Raw genomic sequence first — 16,084 nt, forward strand, 5'->3', positions numbered from 1 at the left:
TGGGCAACCTCATCGCCTTCATTGTAAAAAACTTCTTATGTCCAACCTAAATGTCCCTGCTTTTAGTTTGAAACCATTTTCCCTTGTCCTGACACAACAGACCCTGCTAAGGAAAGTCCTTCAATAAACAGTAAAGATACATAATAAGAAATAAGTCTATCTGGTATTAATAAGAAATCTAACTGATATTACTAATACAAATACTCATACAAATTGACATAGCTGAAATACTACCCATATATCCCCACTAAGAAGTAACATCACGAACAAAATAACAATTTAGAAGTTTAAAGCATCAATTGATGTCAATGGAATTTTTATTGCATCTATTTTTTATCAACATATATCAGTTTTGCCATAAGCTATTGCTTTATGAACGTTCATTTATTATATTCACAATGTTTTCTAACATTCACAAAATCACAGAATCATAGAGATTAGAAGGGATGTCTGAGATTATCTGGTCTGTGTATGTTTGACCTACTGAATTTATTTTGTTGTCCTCTTTTTCTTATATTTTAATTACTAAAAAAAATGCTATTTATATAAATTAACTATATTATATATTTTACATGTGGCCCAAGACAATTCCTCTTCACTCACTGTGGCCCAGGCACTCCAAAAGGTTGGACACCCATGAGTCCAAACCCCAGCTAAAGCACTTCTCTACAGCTGGTTGCACAAGAAAGCATCCAGACAAGCCTTGAATATCTCCTGAGTACAAACCTGCCTCTCTGGGCGGCGTGTGCCAGTTCTCTGTCACCCTCAAAGTGTAAAAGATCTCCCTCATGTTCATATGGAACTTTCCATGTTCCAGTTTGTGCCCATTGTCCCTTGTTCTGTTGCTAGACACCACTGAAGAGAGCCTCGCCCCATCTACTTGACAGCTGTCTTTACATATATGATTTATAAAATAACAGATTGTATGTTTCAGCAATAGGCATCTTGGAAAGTTTGCTAAAAAAAAACCCCAAAAAATACACAAGCAAATAAGTACACACACCCTTTCCCCCATATAATTATCCACGTCAGGAAAACTAATTCTCTTAATGATGCACAAAAAATACACAGTACTTTGAGCTGGATCTACTGGGGCAAAATGCAGTTGCTCTGTTAATCTACAAAAAGCACTAATTCCAGAGGTACAGATACATAGCTTTGAATGTCCAACTGTTAACTCTCTCCAGTTGATGTGCTGTGGCACAGCCTAAGATGGAGTCTTTCCAATTCATCAGGTTGCAGATCATTCAAGGTAAGACATCAACATAATCACTTTCATCAATTTCTGTAAAGAAATAAAGAAAAAAACAGATCTTGTCATTGCTAATTGCTTTTCTGAAAGACTCCTCTAAGCAAGATGGCATGTTGTCACGTTGCTATGTAGATACTGTTAATTCAGTTTGATTTCTCAGTATTCTGTCTGCTATTTCAGAACTAGTGTTTAGACTTAGTTTCCTATGGACTGGGTCTCCCAGGCCACTCCACATGTGGAAGCAAAGCCGGTATTGCCCTTTCTGAATCAGCAAGCTCTGTAATTAAATGGTTGTATCCACATGAGACCCTGCCTTCCTGAGAAAGTTAAATATCCTAAATCATATATAGTCAGTAATTCAGATCAATAGCACAGGTAGCTATGACTGTAGTGTAAGACAGCTTTTGTTCTGTAGATGGATATTCCCAACAGAAAAGCCCTTAGCTGGGAGGAGACCTTGAAAAAACATCTGAGACCTTGTTACAGTTTTTATTAGTGTTGTTATTTTTTTAGAATCCAGGGAAAAGGCAGAAACAGAACACTTGTAGCCACCCCCAGAAAAGTGGTTCTTGGTCTAGAACACAATGTTAAAAGCTGGCTAAAAACCAGTACCAGTAGTGAACCCCAGCGACTAAACTATCTGATTCCAGATCTGTAATCCTGAGCACAAATCTGTATAATTCTTATTTTCAACATGATAACTAAAAAAGGTCACGTTCTAACACAAATCACAATAATCTACAAGCTAGATTTTGGCATAAAAGTAGCTTTTGATCTGGACAACAAAGTAAAGGACAGCCTCAACTCTCACTGAGATATAAGGGCCTGTCAGCTTGCCAGAAACACATTGTGTAAAATTGTTTCATAGCTTTCTGTAGTCTGATCACTGATACTCATGGAGTGAGTTTTGGGCAATACCATGCTTTGCCATCTGTACCTTTTTTAGTTTTATTCTGTTAATTTATGGTGGATGAGTGTATGTAACCTGTGACCTAGAACTAAGCAGTTTCCAGTGAACGTAAAAAAGAAGGAAGAATCTTGAATTTCTGTCCATGCAAGCTTGTCTCAGAGGACACATAGCAATTATTCACCTGTCAATGCAATCATTGTCTTAATGAAACGACAGACTACACTAGACTTCTCACCATCATAAACATCATCATTTCCTAACTTGAGCTTCTGGCTTCTTCGTGAGGAGCTTGTTTTCTTGACTGGGTAGCGAAGCTTTGTGACTAGCCCTTGGTTTGGCTTTTCATAGTTATATATTAAATCCTTTAGCGTTCTGAAGACCTTTTCTGGAACGCCTTCAGAAGTCTGTAAGGAAAGAAAAACTAAGTTTGTTTGAAGTTGTATTTGTAATCTGTAATGAAAAGAACTGTGCATAACTTGTTCACCAAAGGACATTTCGTAAACCTGTATGGTGACAGAATACTGTTCTAAACACAAGAGGGACACCTGTGTGGTGGCGTGGTTATGGTACCAGGCATAACCTCCTTCACCAGCCCTGCTTGTGTGTGCTGCAGCCAAGGGAAAGCTATTCAGTGCTCCCTGCCTGGCTTCAGATCACAGGCTTCCCATCCTAGCAAGGACAAATTTTGCCTCCTTCATTCCAATGGCTGATGTCTGTAACCATCCCCCTCATGGCGCTGCAGGTCTGACTATGTCTCAGTTCTTCCCTTTGGGAATTCCTGAAGGGGCTTAAAACAAAATTCAATTGTTTCACATCATATTTAGCCGTTCAGAAAAAAAAAAAAAGGGGGGGGATTTCAGTCAACTACAGTCCAAGTGCTATGAAATTTAACTCTTCATCACAAGCCATGTGTTTTACTCTTTCCTTGCAAAAGAACAGAACCAGTTGCTGCCTCCTGGGAAGCCACGGAGATCACAGTCCCCAGGCAAGTGTCTTGCTCCCTGCATGTGTCCTTCAAGACTTGGTCTATGTCACCAAAGAAGTTTTATGATATTGCTGTCTCGGAAAACCACTTAAACATAGATCCCTACCAAGACTACTGAAGAAGTTTCATACTCTGTGTTGAAATGGTGATGAGGATAAGCAAACTATCTTCTGTATGTATTCTGGGGGTTTAAGCTCCAGAAATTATTGCTATGGAATCAGAACTAAAACTGATAACAATTTCTCGGTTGAAGATCTAAAACCATTCACCATTACTGCTTTTAGATAGTCTAGAAGATATTATGACTTCTGTAGCTATTTCTTTATTACTAAATATGATAAAATACAAAGTTTAAGCTTGGCTCAATCCCCTACAGCATTGTTCAGTAGTGAAAGCATTACAGACTTCCCTCTGGTCTTAGAAAACAAACTTATGGAGAACATATTTAATTCCAATTTAAAATGTTGGATTTGGACAACTACGCAACAAGCAGAAGCCTAGTGTTTTATGTTATATTAGCATGAATGAGAAAGGACACCTGCAGAAGCAGCTAATGCATCTGGGGGCTCAAATGAGCACCAGCTTTCACTTAACAGCAACAAAATGTAATGGAATATTGGTGGGAAGGTTTAACTTCTACTACCATACCACCGACATCCACTTCTGACATTGCTGGCCATCATAATAAAATAGGAGGCATTACTTTCGGAGGAGCCTTCTTGTTTTATTAGGTAATATTTTCAAGCATATTATTTTAAAAAATTCATTAAAATTTAAAATAATGAGGTCTTTATAGATGAAATGAGATTTGCTTACCTGTATTTTATAATTTCCTTCATATTCCCTGAAGATACGATAAGTGTAGATGACTTTTTCGAAGCTGTGAAAAACATTGTTGTATACATTAAGTTTGTGTCAACTGTCAGACCACAGGAAAGGGCTTAGACTACTACAGCTGAATATGTCACTCAGGTATTGGTTTTGTCTGCTTGCTTGTTGTTTTTTTTTTTTTTTTTTGCTTGGGAGAGATCTTGAGCAATCATGTTCACATCAGCTAACTGCCTGAGCTCTTCTCCTGCTTCTTAGGTCCATTTTTTATGTTGAGTTAAGTTTCATGTGACTACAGCTTCAATAAAACAAATCTGGTAATTCAAAGTAATGAAAATGTTTCTGGTTACATCCAGAAACGGCTGGAAGTCGCTGTTACTTACTTGTTCATAGATAGTAAAGCACAAAACAAAGCCTAGAAACCCACTGAAAGCTGCTATGCATGTAAAAGAAGAGTCTTTGCTTCTATAGGATGCCTAATTTCTTGCTCACCATCAGCAGAATTGCTTTACTGTGTTAGAAACCATTTTGTGCAAATGTCACATGGAATAAAACGCAGGCAAAGGGCAGACTCATGCATCATTGATAACCGCAGTGTCTCCATCAGCAGCGAGACAAGGGGGAGCTGTAGCTTGGATGTCTCTCAGATTCCAGCAAGGTTAGACCTACTATCATACAGCCTTTTTAGGCTGGAATGACGTTGTTAACATGTACCCCTTCTAAAAAAAATGGAGCTACTGTGAAGACCGAAATTGCTACAGGGGAAAGTGGAGTATCCTTCTTTCCCTGAATTCATACCCTAGGGGAAAAAGAACGGGCTTCAAACTACCAACTCCATAGGAAACGTCGCCTTTCAGAAGACTGATCTGCACCTTAAAACAGGAGAGAATTACCTGGGGTACGACACAAGATTACCGTGTTATATGGAAACAAGAACAGTGGCGTGAAGTGACATTCTGAAAGGCTGTCTTTGGGAATGTCTTCTACTGTACTACAGAAGTTGGGAAGGATGGGAGAGGAGAGAGAGTGAAAACCACATTAGTCAAAGTGGCAGTAAGGAATGATTCTCTAAGAAAACCTGCAGTTCACTTTTCAAATGAGATCTACTGGCATTCTTCTGTAGAGAACAGGTGATTTATTTGCTGTGGCATACACAGGAGTGAGAAGTTGTAGAATGTTTTTTCTGTAACCAGCTTTCCTTGGGTGAGCCCACAAGTAATCCTCCCACTGAGCCATCTATGCTTCCACCTGTTCCAGATGCAATCACTATTTCAAACTCAAATGTATTTGATTTGACTAGATATGATACTGGCCACTTAACAGTGAGCATATCCAGAAGAGAAGATATGATATTAGGGACAAACTAGTGGGCTAAGTCTCTGACCCACAATGCTAAAAGAAAAAACATTGGAGGAAGGAATGGAAACAGACACTGGGACTGGAAATATCTGCAATAGCATTATCAACACATGATTGTTAATTAATATGTATAAGACTGAGATAGAAAAGCAAAACAAATGGGATTCTAGAGTTCAAATATTGAGGAAAGTTTTCATGTTTTGGAATATGTTTACTCTAAAATTTGCAGATAACTTACAAAGTAAACCCAGCTCAGGCCTTTATATAAATAATTTGATTCCATGTACTTCCCATTTCTCATCTGTTTTTCTTGCCTTCCAATGTGATACCTCTCTGAACTGTACCTTGCATTTGTATTACAAGAAGAATGTTGAATTCTTGGAGAAATGTCAATAGAAAATGTCCTCCATCCACCAGCACACAAAACGACAACATGGGCTCTACTTTCAGGAAATTATTCTTCTTTAGCATTTCCTAGAATTTTGATTATTATTATTTTAATAATGTTCAAGTGTTAGAACATTAGGGATACTGATGGCTTTGGACACATTCTATCAACAGAAATGAAAACTTTTTATCAAATATAGCAATGACAGCTGCTCAGAAGATGAACTGGAGATCATGATAATCACCAAAAAAGGCAGTAAAGCTGCAGAGATATATAAACCACAATAAAACAGCAACAAAAAAAACAATATCTGAAAACAGGTAATTTTAGTTGGTATGCATGTTCATTGGAAAGATTTCAGCTATAGCTAAATGAATTGAGCTGAGATGAGAGGGAGAATCTTAGGGCAAAAACTTAGTTATGGGGACTTGCATGTAAACGGATGTTTGTTCTGCAAAGAACCTGCTCTGCTCTCTGAAGAATTTACTATGGACTGGGACTAGTTCTAACTTCCACTTCGACTTTGACACTAACTTAACTTTGACTATGTCTTTTTTTTTTTTTTTTTTTTCCCTCCATGAGGTACCTGTAAACATTCACAAGTATCTGGCTTATGAGCATTTATAAAAGTCAGCCTTCATTCTTTAAACATAATATGCAAGTAAAAATGAGACATCAAAGTGAAAAACAATAATCTAAATGGTTGTTTCTAAACTTACTCTTTGTCAATCAAAATTTGAAAAGTCAATGTCTGTAAATTACTTGGCTGCTACAGTTATTTTAACATAAAATGAACATGAAACTGCCATTACAGTGAAAACTTCTGATTCCAAATAAACTATTAAATGCTTATAAACAGCTGCATATTATGATTCAAATTAACAAGCTAACTGGTGTGAGGACAAGGGAGATCTTGTAGACTCGTAACTGATTCGTATCTCATCTGCCATTTCTCCTTACTTGTCTTTGTTATTCCCAGATGATCTTTTCTTCTACTCACCAACCCAGCACTATCCATTTCCTCCCCCCTTTTTCTCCCTTCTCCTTTGATTTGTTTCAAAACCAGTGAGATTTTGATTATTGATAAAAAATATTTCCTGACATTTCTAAGCTAATTAAATGTTGTGCTATTTTTTTTTTTCATGTCACTCTCGAACACACATCAAGGAAAATGTAAAATTTTATAGGTTCACGCAAAAAGGACTAGTGACTAGTTCATAAACTCTGAACATATTAAGAAGAGATTGATTACTTATGAAAAACGTAAAACAGTCTTTATGAACAGGAAAAAAATACTGTTCCCAACAGGAAAAGAAAATAATCCAATTTTAGTTGTTTTAAGCTAAGCAGTTTTCTGTTCCTATCTTGTTCATGGGCTTGTCATGAATTTGAGTAGGACATGACATCTTTCTGTCTCAGCTTATCTTCTTATATTAGATAAACTTTGTGGGAAACACAAGGCTAATGTTTCATCAGATAATCAGCATGCATATGAAGAAGAAAATGTTTTATATCCTACTGTGAGACTTTTCTGTGTCTCAGTAGTGCTACAATGGTATTTACTCCTTTTATAACAGAGGTAGCAACTTTGAGTGAGGTTCTTCTCACCGTGTTTTAGCAGGCTAAGGTATTTTCTCTGGGCTCTCTCCGTTGTCTGCAGAGAGACAACAGCACCAGCAGACAACAGCAGTTCATCCATTCACTGTTGTATGAATTGTTTTTATAAATGCCACCCATTCACCACTCACTGTAAAGAAAACCTAAGGCAACCAACATCGCTTGAATACATCTACGGACATACTGTTAACAAGGAAGAACTATTAATATTAGAAAAGGAGAATTCTTAGTTTTGAATCTATTTGAAAACTCATACGAAATTTAGTATTAAAATACTTACAAAACACACAGACACAAGGCTCCAGCCACACTTTCACTCTCTCGTATTAAATAACTACCATTCTTTCCTTTCTTGCACAGCAGTTCTTCACATGCTTTTCTTGATATCTTTCCATGAAAAAATGGGAACTCCATGGACAAATAGAAACAAGATCTCTTGTCTTTCAGACCAATTCTAGAAAAAGCCAGAAGACTAGCATTAAAAGAAGACTTGTTCTAAAAGCAGCTGTTGAGAAATGAAACTGGAGGTGTGAAGTACGGTCATGGCTTCATGTTGCTGTAATTGGTCTGTCTGTAGTGCAGTTAGTCATCAGCTTAATGCTAATGAGCACAGTGAGGGCGGGAAATGGGAAATGATTCTTCTGCACTGTTAACAGTCCATGTCAGAAGAAAAGACTCTTCTGGCACATTGTATGACAGAGCTAACATTTGGTTTGTGTATCATGTTTCTAAGCTATGCAGTAGTTTAGCAGACACCTAAGCACAGTCACATTTTAAAGTTAACTTTTATATTTGAAGATCCTCAAAGCCTTGCTGAACTGCACCCTTTAGCACAGCTGTTGGTTGTTGTTGCTGTCCTTACGGTTTAATGGATTATCCAAGTTTCAGTGAAAGTTGGTCAGCAATATTTGAGAATTAAATTTTTCAAGAAGTGTTCTTTCTGCTGCCTCCTTCTCATTTTTAAAGTGTAACAATTTTGTCAAGAAGTTCTGCTATGTCTATGTCATGATTTAGAAAACATAGTAGGAAGGAGACGATGGTCAGACAGTGCCTTTTGGTAGCCTTAGGAAGCTGCTGTCAGTTCAATGAGGGCAGGATACAGCCGTGTGAAGAACTGCTGCTCCCTGATGGAGGAAATGCTGCCCAGCTCTATGGGAGATGCTCTCACAGGCACTTAATGCTTTCCTCACTGGAAGGCAAGGACTGGGAAAGGGTGGAGGGCAAACGGACCTAGAGAAGCAAGAGCTAAAAGCCAGGCTGAGCAGTATTAGTGAAGGAAACTGAGTGAGGACCTAAAGATACAGGAGTAGCTGTGATTCAGAATGTGAGACTGGAAAGAAAACAAGCACTGGCCTTGCAGGTAGAGTGGGTTTAAGTTACCAGGGAAAGGGGACGGAACAGAGAAAGCAGGAGAGACAGTCTTCAAAGCTGAGAAAAAGGATCAGGGACTGCTGCAATACAGCCTGATTTTGAAGTCAAAACAGTCCAAGTCCACAAGAGCTGGAACTGGGTGGGGTCTTCTTGATTTCAGAGATCACTGTTTGCAAGTACACTTCCCAGTTTTGTAACCTGAGGACAACTCTGAAGTTCTCATAATGTGTCACCATTTCTCTATCACGACGCAGTACTGGTGATGTCCTTGCTTCATGGCAATGATCCCACAGCACCATGACAGTTGCTTACGCTATCAGTGCTAGTGGCATTGCGCTTTTGTTGTACAGTTCTGGGATCCACCTTGTTCACGATCCTTCACAATGGTACCATAAGCGATAGTTGGCTATTTTCTCTCTTCTTCTTTTACAGATCCTCCTCCATTTAACAAAAAATCCAAGAAACTTGTGAGTGAAAGTACTCAGCAGTTAGATGTCAGAGTTACAACATGCTATTGGCAGAATTCCAGTTTTCTTCCTTTTGTGCAAGTGAAGTGTGATAATGGATCAGGTATGATAAGGGCTGGTGGTCAGTAATATGAATGTGTGTTATAGTTTTCTATATATCTCACAAATGTAAAATTTTCCTGGAGCAGTGCGAGGTGGGTGGCCCAGAATTCCAGCTGTGAAAAGGAACAGCAGCAGTTGCTTAACGCTGCCCAGCTTCGGATACATTATTTCTCTCCTTTGCAGTGATAGGAAAGCTAACAAGCAACAAAATAAATAAATAAAACTAATATAAAGTATCCAAAGGAGGATTACGGAAACAGGGAACAGTCCAAAGGGTAAAGATGTATGAGGCACAGATGATGTTGCTGGGCTTGTCCAGCATAAAGCAAAGTAGGCTGAGTGGAGGCCTGATGGCGGCTGCAGTTCCTCCAGAGAGCGGAGGGGCAGCGCTGAGCTCTGTCTGCGTGTCAGCGACGGGGCCCGAGGGAACGGCATGGAGTTGCGTCAGGGGAGGGCAGCTGGGGGTTAGGGACAGGGTCTGCACCACAGGGTGGTCATGCTCTGGAACAGGATGCCAGGGCACTGGGCACGGCTTCAAGCTGCCAGAGTACAAGGAGCATTTTGGACAACGCTTTCAGACATAAGGATTGAATTTTGTGTGATCCTGTGTGGAGTTGGAGTTCCTTCCAGCTCAGGATATTCGAATGGAATGATTCCTCTTTTGGGAACATAACGGTAACATGTTCTTCCCTAAGGACCTCATTATCTACATGCAGAAACAGAATACAATAAAATCAGTCAGTCTTGCAGGCCTGCATCTACAAGGCTATTTAAACGGAAGTGGCAGCCACACATTACCCACTGATCACTTAGTCAGGTGCTCCTCTGCTGATAAAAAGCCCATGAGAAGAAAGTGCTGTGCAAACGCCATAATGGCCACGCTTCTCCTTTTGCATAATGGTTGTGGTTGGGGTTGAACCTTAAGCAAGACAACTAACTTCTACTTTCCCACTGTGCTAGGGTACAACAGGTCTTTGATCTGGAACTTTCACAAGAGCATTGCCAAACAGTTTTTGTTTTGTGGCCTTTACAGGATTGTTATGGTTTGTTACTCAAGTCACCAGTTAGACAGAACCAGAAGGGGTCTACTCACAATGTTACAGTTCCAAATAGTGCCATCACAGAATCTAAATCTGAAATCAGATCTAGAATCCAGATATAAACGTCACTTTATTCTTAGAATACGGCATCAGAGAAGGGGAAGCAGATAACAGGGTTTGGATGGAGAAAACCGACCACCAGCAGGAAGAAAAAATACGGACAGGAGATTCTGTGTGAGGCGGCAACAGCAGCCACAAAAACTGGAGGAACAAAGGAGAGAAGAAACAAAGTTACAAAGAGGATCCTGAAAAACATGAAAGATCTCAAAAAAGAGTGGATCTCAAAAAAGTAAAAAATACTGAATTGGAACTGGGGCATAGAAGATAGTTTATATACAGGGGCTTTGATGAAAGGGAATATATCAGAAGGACCTTGTAGCAATTTCAAGAGACACAAGCGGATGAGTAATTTTGGAATAGCAGTTGAGAGAATGGCTGATATTGTAGTGCTATGACAGCTAAGGAGTAATAGAAAATTAATGAAAAAATGTTCTTTTTCATTTCTGTAATGCTTATAATACTAAAAGACAACCAACCAACCAGAACCAAAGCAAACAGAAAACAAAACAAAACAAAACAAACAAACAAAAAACCCACAGAAAAACTAAAACAAAACAAAGAAAGAGAATAGGGATAAGTAGACAGGAGCTTGAGGATACCAAAAAGGAAGATTTGAAAAGGGAAAATTCACTTTAACGGGAAAAAGGAGTTAGCTGTGACAATTCAGTATTCCAAACAGAAAAAGCTTTTGAAGAGAATGAAACAAGTACAGCAGAAGGGGCAAAATTGGGAGAAGGGCTTATATAACTAAAAGACATTGGAATGAACACTAAAGACTAGTAGATTTTGTAATAACTGAATGTAATTAAAGACAATCATAATTACCCATGTTCACTAATACATGTAACTTCCTTCTGTATTTCAAGGTCCTGGGCAGTTACTGAATTCATATAGTACTGGAGTAACTGTACTGATGAAAAGGACATTCAACTCTGGATACTACTACTGATGATACTCTGGTCAATCTTCTTTGTTTTTAAGTCTGAAAACCACTGAATCAAATAATCTTTAGAATTTTCTGTGAGCCAGAATTTGGGCACCTACAAGGGCCAAGTGTTATAATAAACATGCTAGGACATCTGAGATGCTACACTGGGCTGGCAGATGTAACATTGGACTGTCATGGGCAGACCCATTCCTTTTTGGAGGAGCAGATGGAGGTCACTTGGAGTGACTACAACACCTCAAGAGGTACTAGATGGTGATGAATTTGCTCCTGTTGTATCTATGGAAGCCAGCTCCTTTTCCTGCTTCTCAAATAATTGGTTCTACTCCAGACACAGAAAAAACGAAGGTGAAACCACCAACTTTGTTTAAAGATAAAATATGATGGGCTCAATATCTTTCCTTTCGGAGGAAAGCTTGCTTCTCTTACAACAGTTGCTCACTTATCCAGGAATTCCTCCCTACAAAAATTGTACTGTTTCTATTCCTCTTTAGAAACACTTCTTATTTTTAGGAGAAAAGCTGCCTTTTCTCCTTTCCCATCAACTACACGTTTGAGTTACAGTGTGGGACTGAGTACTCTTCTGGTGTGTAGTTGCACAGCTAGATTTGCTAAACTTCAGAAACAATCTGAAATTTTCAACCAGCACAATAAGATCCTATTAGGAAGTGAAGAAATTTCTAGTGCCACTAGTTGGGCAGTTTACACCGTGTAACACACTCCATTTATTTACAAGCATGTTCTCATTTCTTGCATATTTATTTTGGTTAGAGACAGGGTCAGTGGTGTGTTTGATTGGGAAGATTGGAGCTTTTATCTGTTTAATATCACTGTTTTGATAATCTCTTGCCTTAGAAATCATCATGGGAAAATGAGGTAAGAATTGTGTAATGGTAGATTTTCAGCTCCTTTTAGGGTTTTCAGTTCTTTGTTCAAATGACAAGTAATGATCCCAGACAGAAATTCTCACTGTGAAGCCATGGTTCAATGTGCACAGTGCAAGCACAACTCAAACAGAGTTCAAAACTTGAAGAATATATCAAGACAATTTGTTCCTGCAGCTTCCCAGCAGGGTTCAATAGAAGAGGGTCACCTAAGGATTGAAGTGATCCTTTTACTTTACCAATCTGCAGTACTCAAGTGAAGTTGAAGTTTGGCTTAGAAGCAGAAACCACAGAAATGTACAATGTAAGAAAAAGGAAGAAGAGAGATGCCATAAATATAATCTGGTCTATCACTAAAATACCCAGGTAACAAACTGATCAGACACAGATTCCTCGCTCTCCCTCCAACGCATACACAGGTGTGAGTATATATGTTTTACTCTAGCACTGGTGGGCTAGTTCATGGCAAAAAGACACTGGCAAAGACATAACAGGACTTTCAGGTCACAAATACCGGTTGACAGATGCTGCGTATATTGAGGAATGTGGTGAGAAGATGTCCTTGTCAGCTACCTCAGAGCTGTGTCATGAACCTCACTCACCATGATCTGCAGCATGTGACATTTACCTTTCACCGTTCTATGTTTGAAACATATAATGATATACCTCCATGGGCCAAATTCACCCATAAATTCAGACCAAATATTTCCTATTAATTATTTTTGGCTTATACAACCCCGCATATCCAGGTTGCCTACTCTGAAAAGTCCATGGAGTGGCCAGAAACAGGAGTTAATGGTATTAACTTTGATGAAATTCAGGTGTATTTCACATTATAGGCCAAGGAGGGCAACATTTGGGTTTCTTCACAACCCTTCACTGACAGAAAATTCTCGACTGCTTTAAGTCTAAGAGGACCTCATGTGAAAAAGAAGAAAACTGAAAGTGTTGCCTGCATGATGGCGAGAAGCAGTCTTCATCAGTGGATTCAGGGTACTGCATGGCACAATTCTGGGGCATCCAGGCAGGAGCCCTGGCTTCTTTTTGGTGGAGAAGGCCCTTCCTGTCAGCTGCTGTAAGCTGTTGTGGGTGAGACTGTTCCTGTTCCTCAGATGCAGCTACTTCTCAAGTTGTCTGTGCTTGCAGAGTGGCAACAAAGCCTGAAGCCTAGATCTAGATCACAGTAGGATAGTTTGTGACAGGAGAAAGAGACTGAGAGCTGCTGCAAATTCTGTGTAATTTATGACAAAAGATGTACGAAGGTAACAGCAATGATACCCCAAATAAACATACCAAGGAATCCATGGTGCATAACTGCCTATTTGAGAGCAGGGGAAGGCACAAGAGTGGCACAGTGCACTGGCTGGATCCTTCTAAGTTGCAACATATTTTGTGCAGTGGAGGTAATCGCATCAGAATAAGCCTTTGGGCATTATCACTAACATTATTAGCAACACAAAATCAAGCTGTGTCTAGTGTGAATCTGCTCTTAACGTAATTTTGCTCTTTCCCAAAACAGGACTAGAATGGGTTTTTTTGTTTGTTTTGTTTTTCCCATCATTCACTGAAGGAAGGAATGTTTCTAGGCTAGACTTCTACAGTGACTGACTGACCTTTTGCATGTTAGAGAAAGGAAAAAAATGCTAAGCACTTTTTCCCTCTCTCACCTCCACATGGAGAAAAGGCTAGATTGTCACTATCTCCTATACCTGAAAATACTTCATACTCTAATCAATCTTCTGTATTCTTAACAAAATGCAACCACTTCCTGCAGTCTTTCACCACAGGTTCCTTTTTCAAACCTTGCAGTTGTTCTGTTTGTTGGACCTGGACACCACCTTGTCTGCCACTTCTATAAAATGCTGTGCCTCTGTCTCAACAAAGCCTTTTGACTATAAGAGAAAATATACACTACTGAAACGCATTTTCATGGTAACATCTCCTATTAGCAAGCACGCTTGGCATTCTGGTTTTGTCACCTATATAGGCTGCAGCTCTAACACAGAAAAGCTCTTAATGCCTTCAGTAAGAAAAGTAAAGCCAAAGAAAAACTGAGTTGCTGAACAGCATGAAAAAAAATACGTTTTCAGTGGATAACCACGGGGCAGAGATCAAAGTTAAATTGAAAGCTGTGGTCAGAAGAAGATAAAAGTAAAGCCAGTATGCTTGAAAATGGCTGAATTTATGAATAAAGCAGGAAGTGCAAGTGTGGGATGTAATCTGACCAGGTAGTGAAAAAGATAAGATGTGGAAATAGAAAGAAAGCTGACCTGACTACTAGCTAAGTCTCCTGAAAATCTGAGTTCTTGGCCTATGTTAGTAAGTAATTATATTACTGTACAAACTGAACCAACAAGAGCTTTAACAAGAAATAACCATTATAGAAAGAAATTGCATTTAATTTGGCAAAATTCCTAACTCTAGCATGGTGTCTACATCAGTCTGTGGTTTTGCTTTGGACATTACTTGTTTTGTGTATTATTAAAATTACTATTATTTCTTCCTTTCTTTTCTGCCTTAGTAAATAGTTTTCATCTCAATCTATGAGTTCTACACATTTCCCCCTTTCCCCAGTTCTCTCTCCCATCCCATTGGGAGGAGGAGTGAGCAAAGGGCTATGTGGTGTTCAGCTGCCTGTTGGCTTTGATTTTAACAGAAGCTTTTTAACTATAAGGATATGTCAGCAACTTATCAACAATTTGCATTTGTGACCACAGCAAAAAGAAGCTGAGAGAAGATATCAGTAAGAATTTACTTAGATTCCTCAAAGTAAAGCTAGAGAGGAAGAAAAATCATCAAGGAGGGTGCTACAGAAGAGTCTTGAGCAAAAAGAAACCCAAGAGACCTGGAGCCAGTGGAGCCAAAGGACAAGAAGCCTTCAGGATTAGCATGTTTCAGGGCATTGAAAAGGTCTGTCAGGTCGCTGCCCTGTACTTAAAAACTTTAGCAAAAACAGTTTTAACAGAGAAAATTGCAAGGTAGAAGGGACGCAAAATGAGGAGGACTTAATAGGAATCCTAAGTGAGATCACAGGAAGAGTGCTTAAAACTGGAGGGACTAATCACACTGGAAGAATATCACAGTACTCGAAGACTAAGTTACAACCCTACAAAGGTCAGCAGATGAGGTAAACCACAGGGGAAGAGAGAGGAGGGAAGGAAAGTGAAACAAAACCCAGATCTTCCATAAGGGCTGAAGAATATGATACAAAGGGAAAAATACATAAAAAAAACTATTTAATTCCCTCTTTTTAAAGAGATACATAAGCAAATGTTGACATACAACAAGTAATTCATTAGAGCAATATGAACTATATTTGAATCATTGAAGTGAGCAGGAACGTAGCTGCAAGGAAAAAAGGACTTGAAGTGCAGCAGCACAGCTGTAACTCACTAACATTTGTTGGTGGAGTTCTCAGTTCTGGTTCATTTTGACTCTTTGACAGATAAAGCCTCCTACTGCTGCTGTTGCTACTATCAAATTCATATTCAAACCCAAATGCTCCATCTCACAGCGTGAAAAGCTGTGTGAAATGATTCTCTGACTTGGTGCCTCTGAAAATAACTCTATTGCAATGGTTAAGTTAATCATGAAGAAGGAAGGAGGAATGAAAATTAGCGGCATGAGCACTGCCATTTTGTGTTGGAAATCCAGGAGTATAGCAATAAAGCTCGCTTAACTCTGATAGTGGACAGTGAGATGAATATGTGATCACATGAAGACTTCTCTAATCTGTATATACAGATGGACTGCATTAAAAAGTGCAAAACTAACCTTACTGTGCAGTTTCCCAGTGTTTCAGCTCATAGCTCTTA

General features: G+C 39.1%; 1 protein-coding gene across 1 annotated transcript; it reads right to left on the reverse strand.

Moving 5' to 3' along the window:
• Nucleotides 1-565: 565 nt before the first annotated feature.
• SH2D1B (SH2 domain containing 1B) lies at nucleotides 566-7,898 on the reverse strand. Its single transcript, XM_042810228.1, has 4 exons — nucleotides 7,620-7,898; nucleotides 3,964-4,027; nucleotides 2,398-2,566; nucleotides 566-1,285 (listed from the first exon to the last, which is right to left on the reverse strand). The coding sequence occupies exons 1-4, from the start codon at nucleotides 7,751-7,753 to the stop codon at nucleotides 1,248-1,250; spliced, it is 405 nt and encodes a 134-aa protein (XP_042666162.1). The 5' UTR covers nucleotides 7,754-7,898; the 3' UTR covers nucleotides 566-1,247.
• Nucleotides 7,899-16,084: the final 8,186 nt, after the last annotated feature.

The sequence above is a fragment of the Centrocercus urophasianus genome, unplaced genomic scaffold (assembly GCF_019232065.1).
Source record: "Centrocercus urophasianus isolate 14NV4802_14NV808 unplaced genomic scaffold, USGS_Curo_1.0 seq_12, whole genome shotgun sequence".
In the NCBI taxonomy this organism is placed as follows: domain Eukaryota; kingdom Metazoa; phylum Chordata; class Aves; order Galliformes; family Phasianidae; genus Centrocercus; species Centrocercus urophasianus.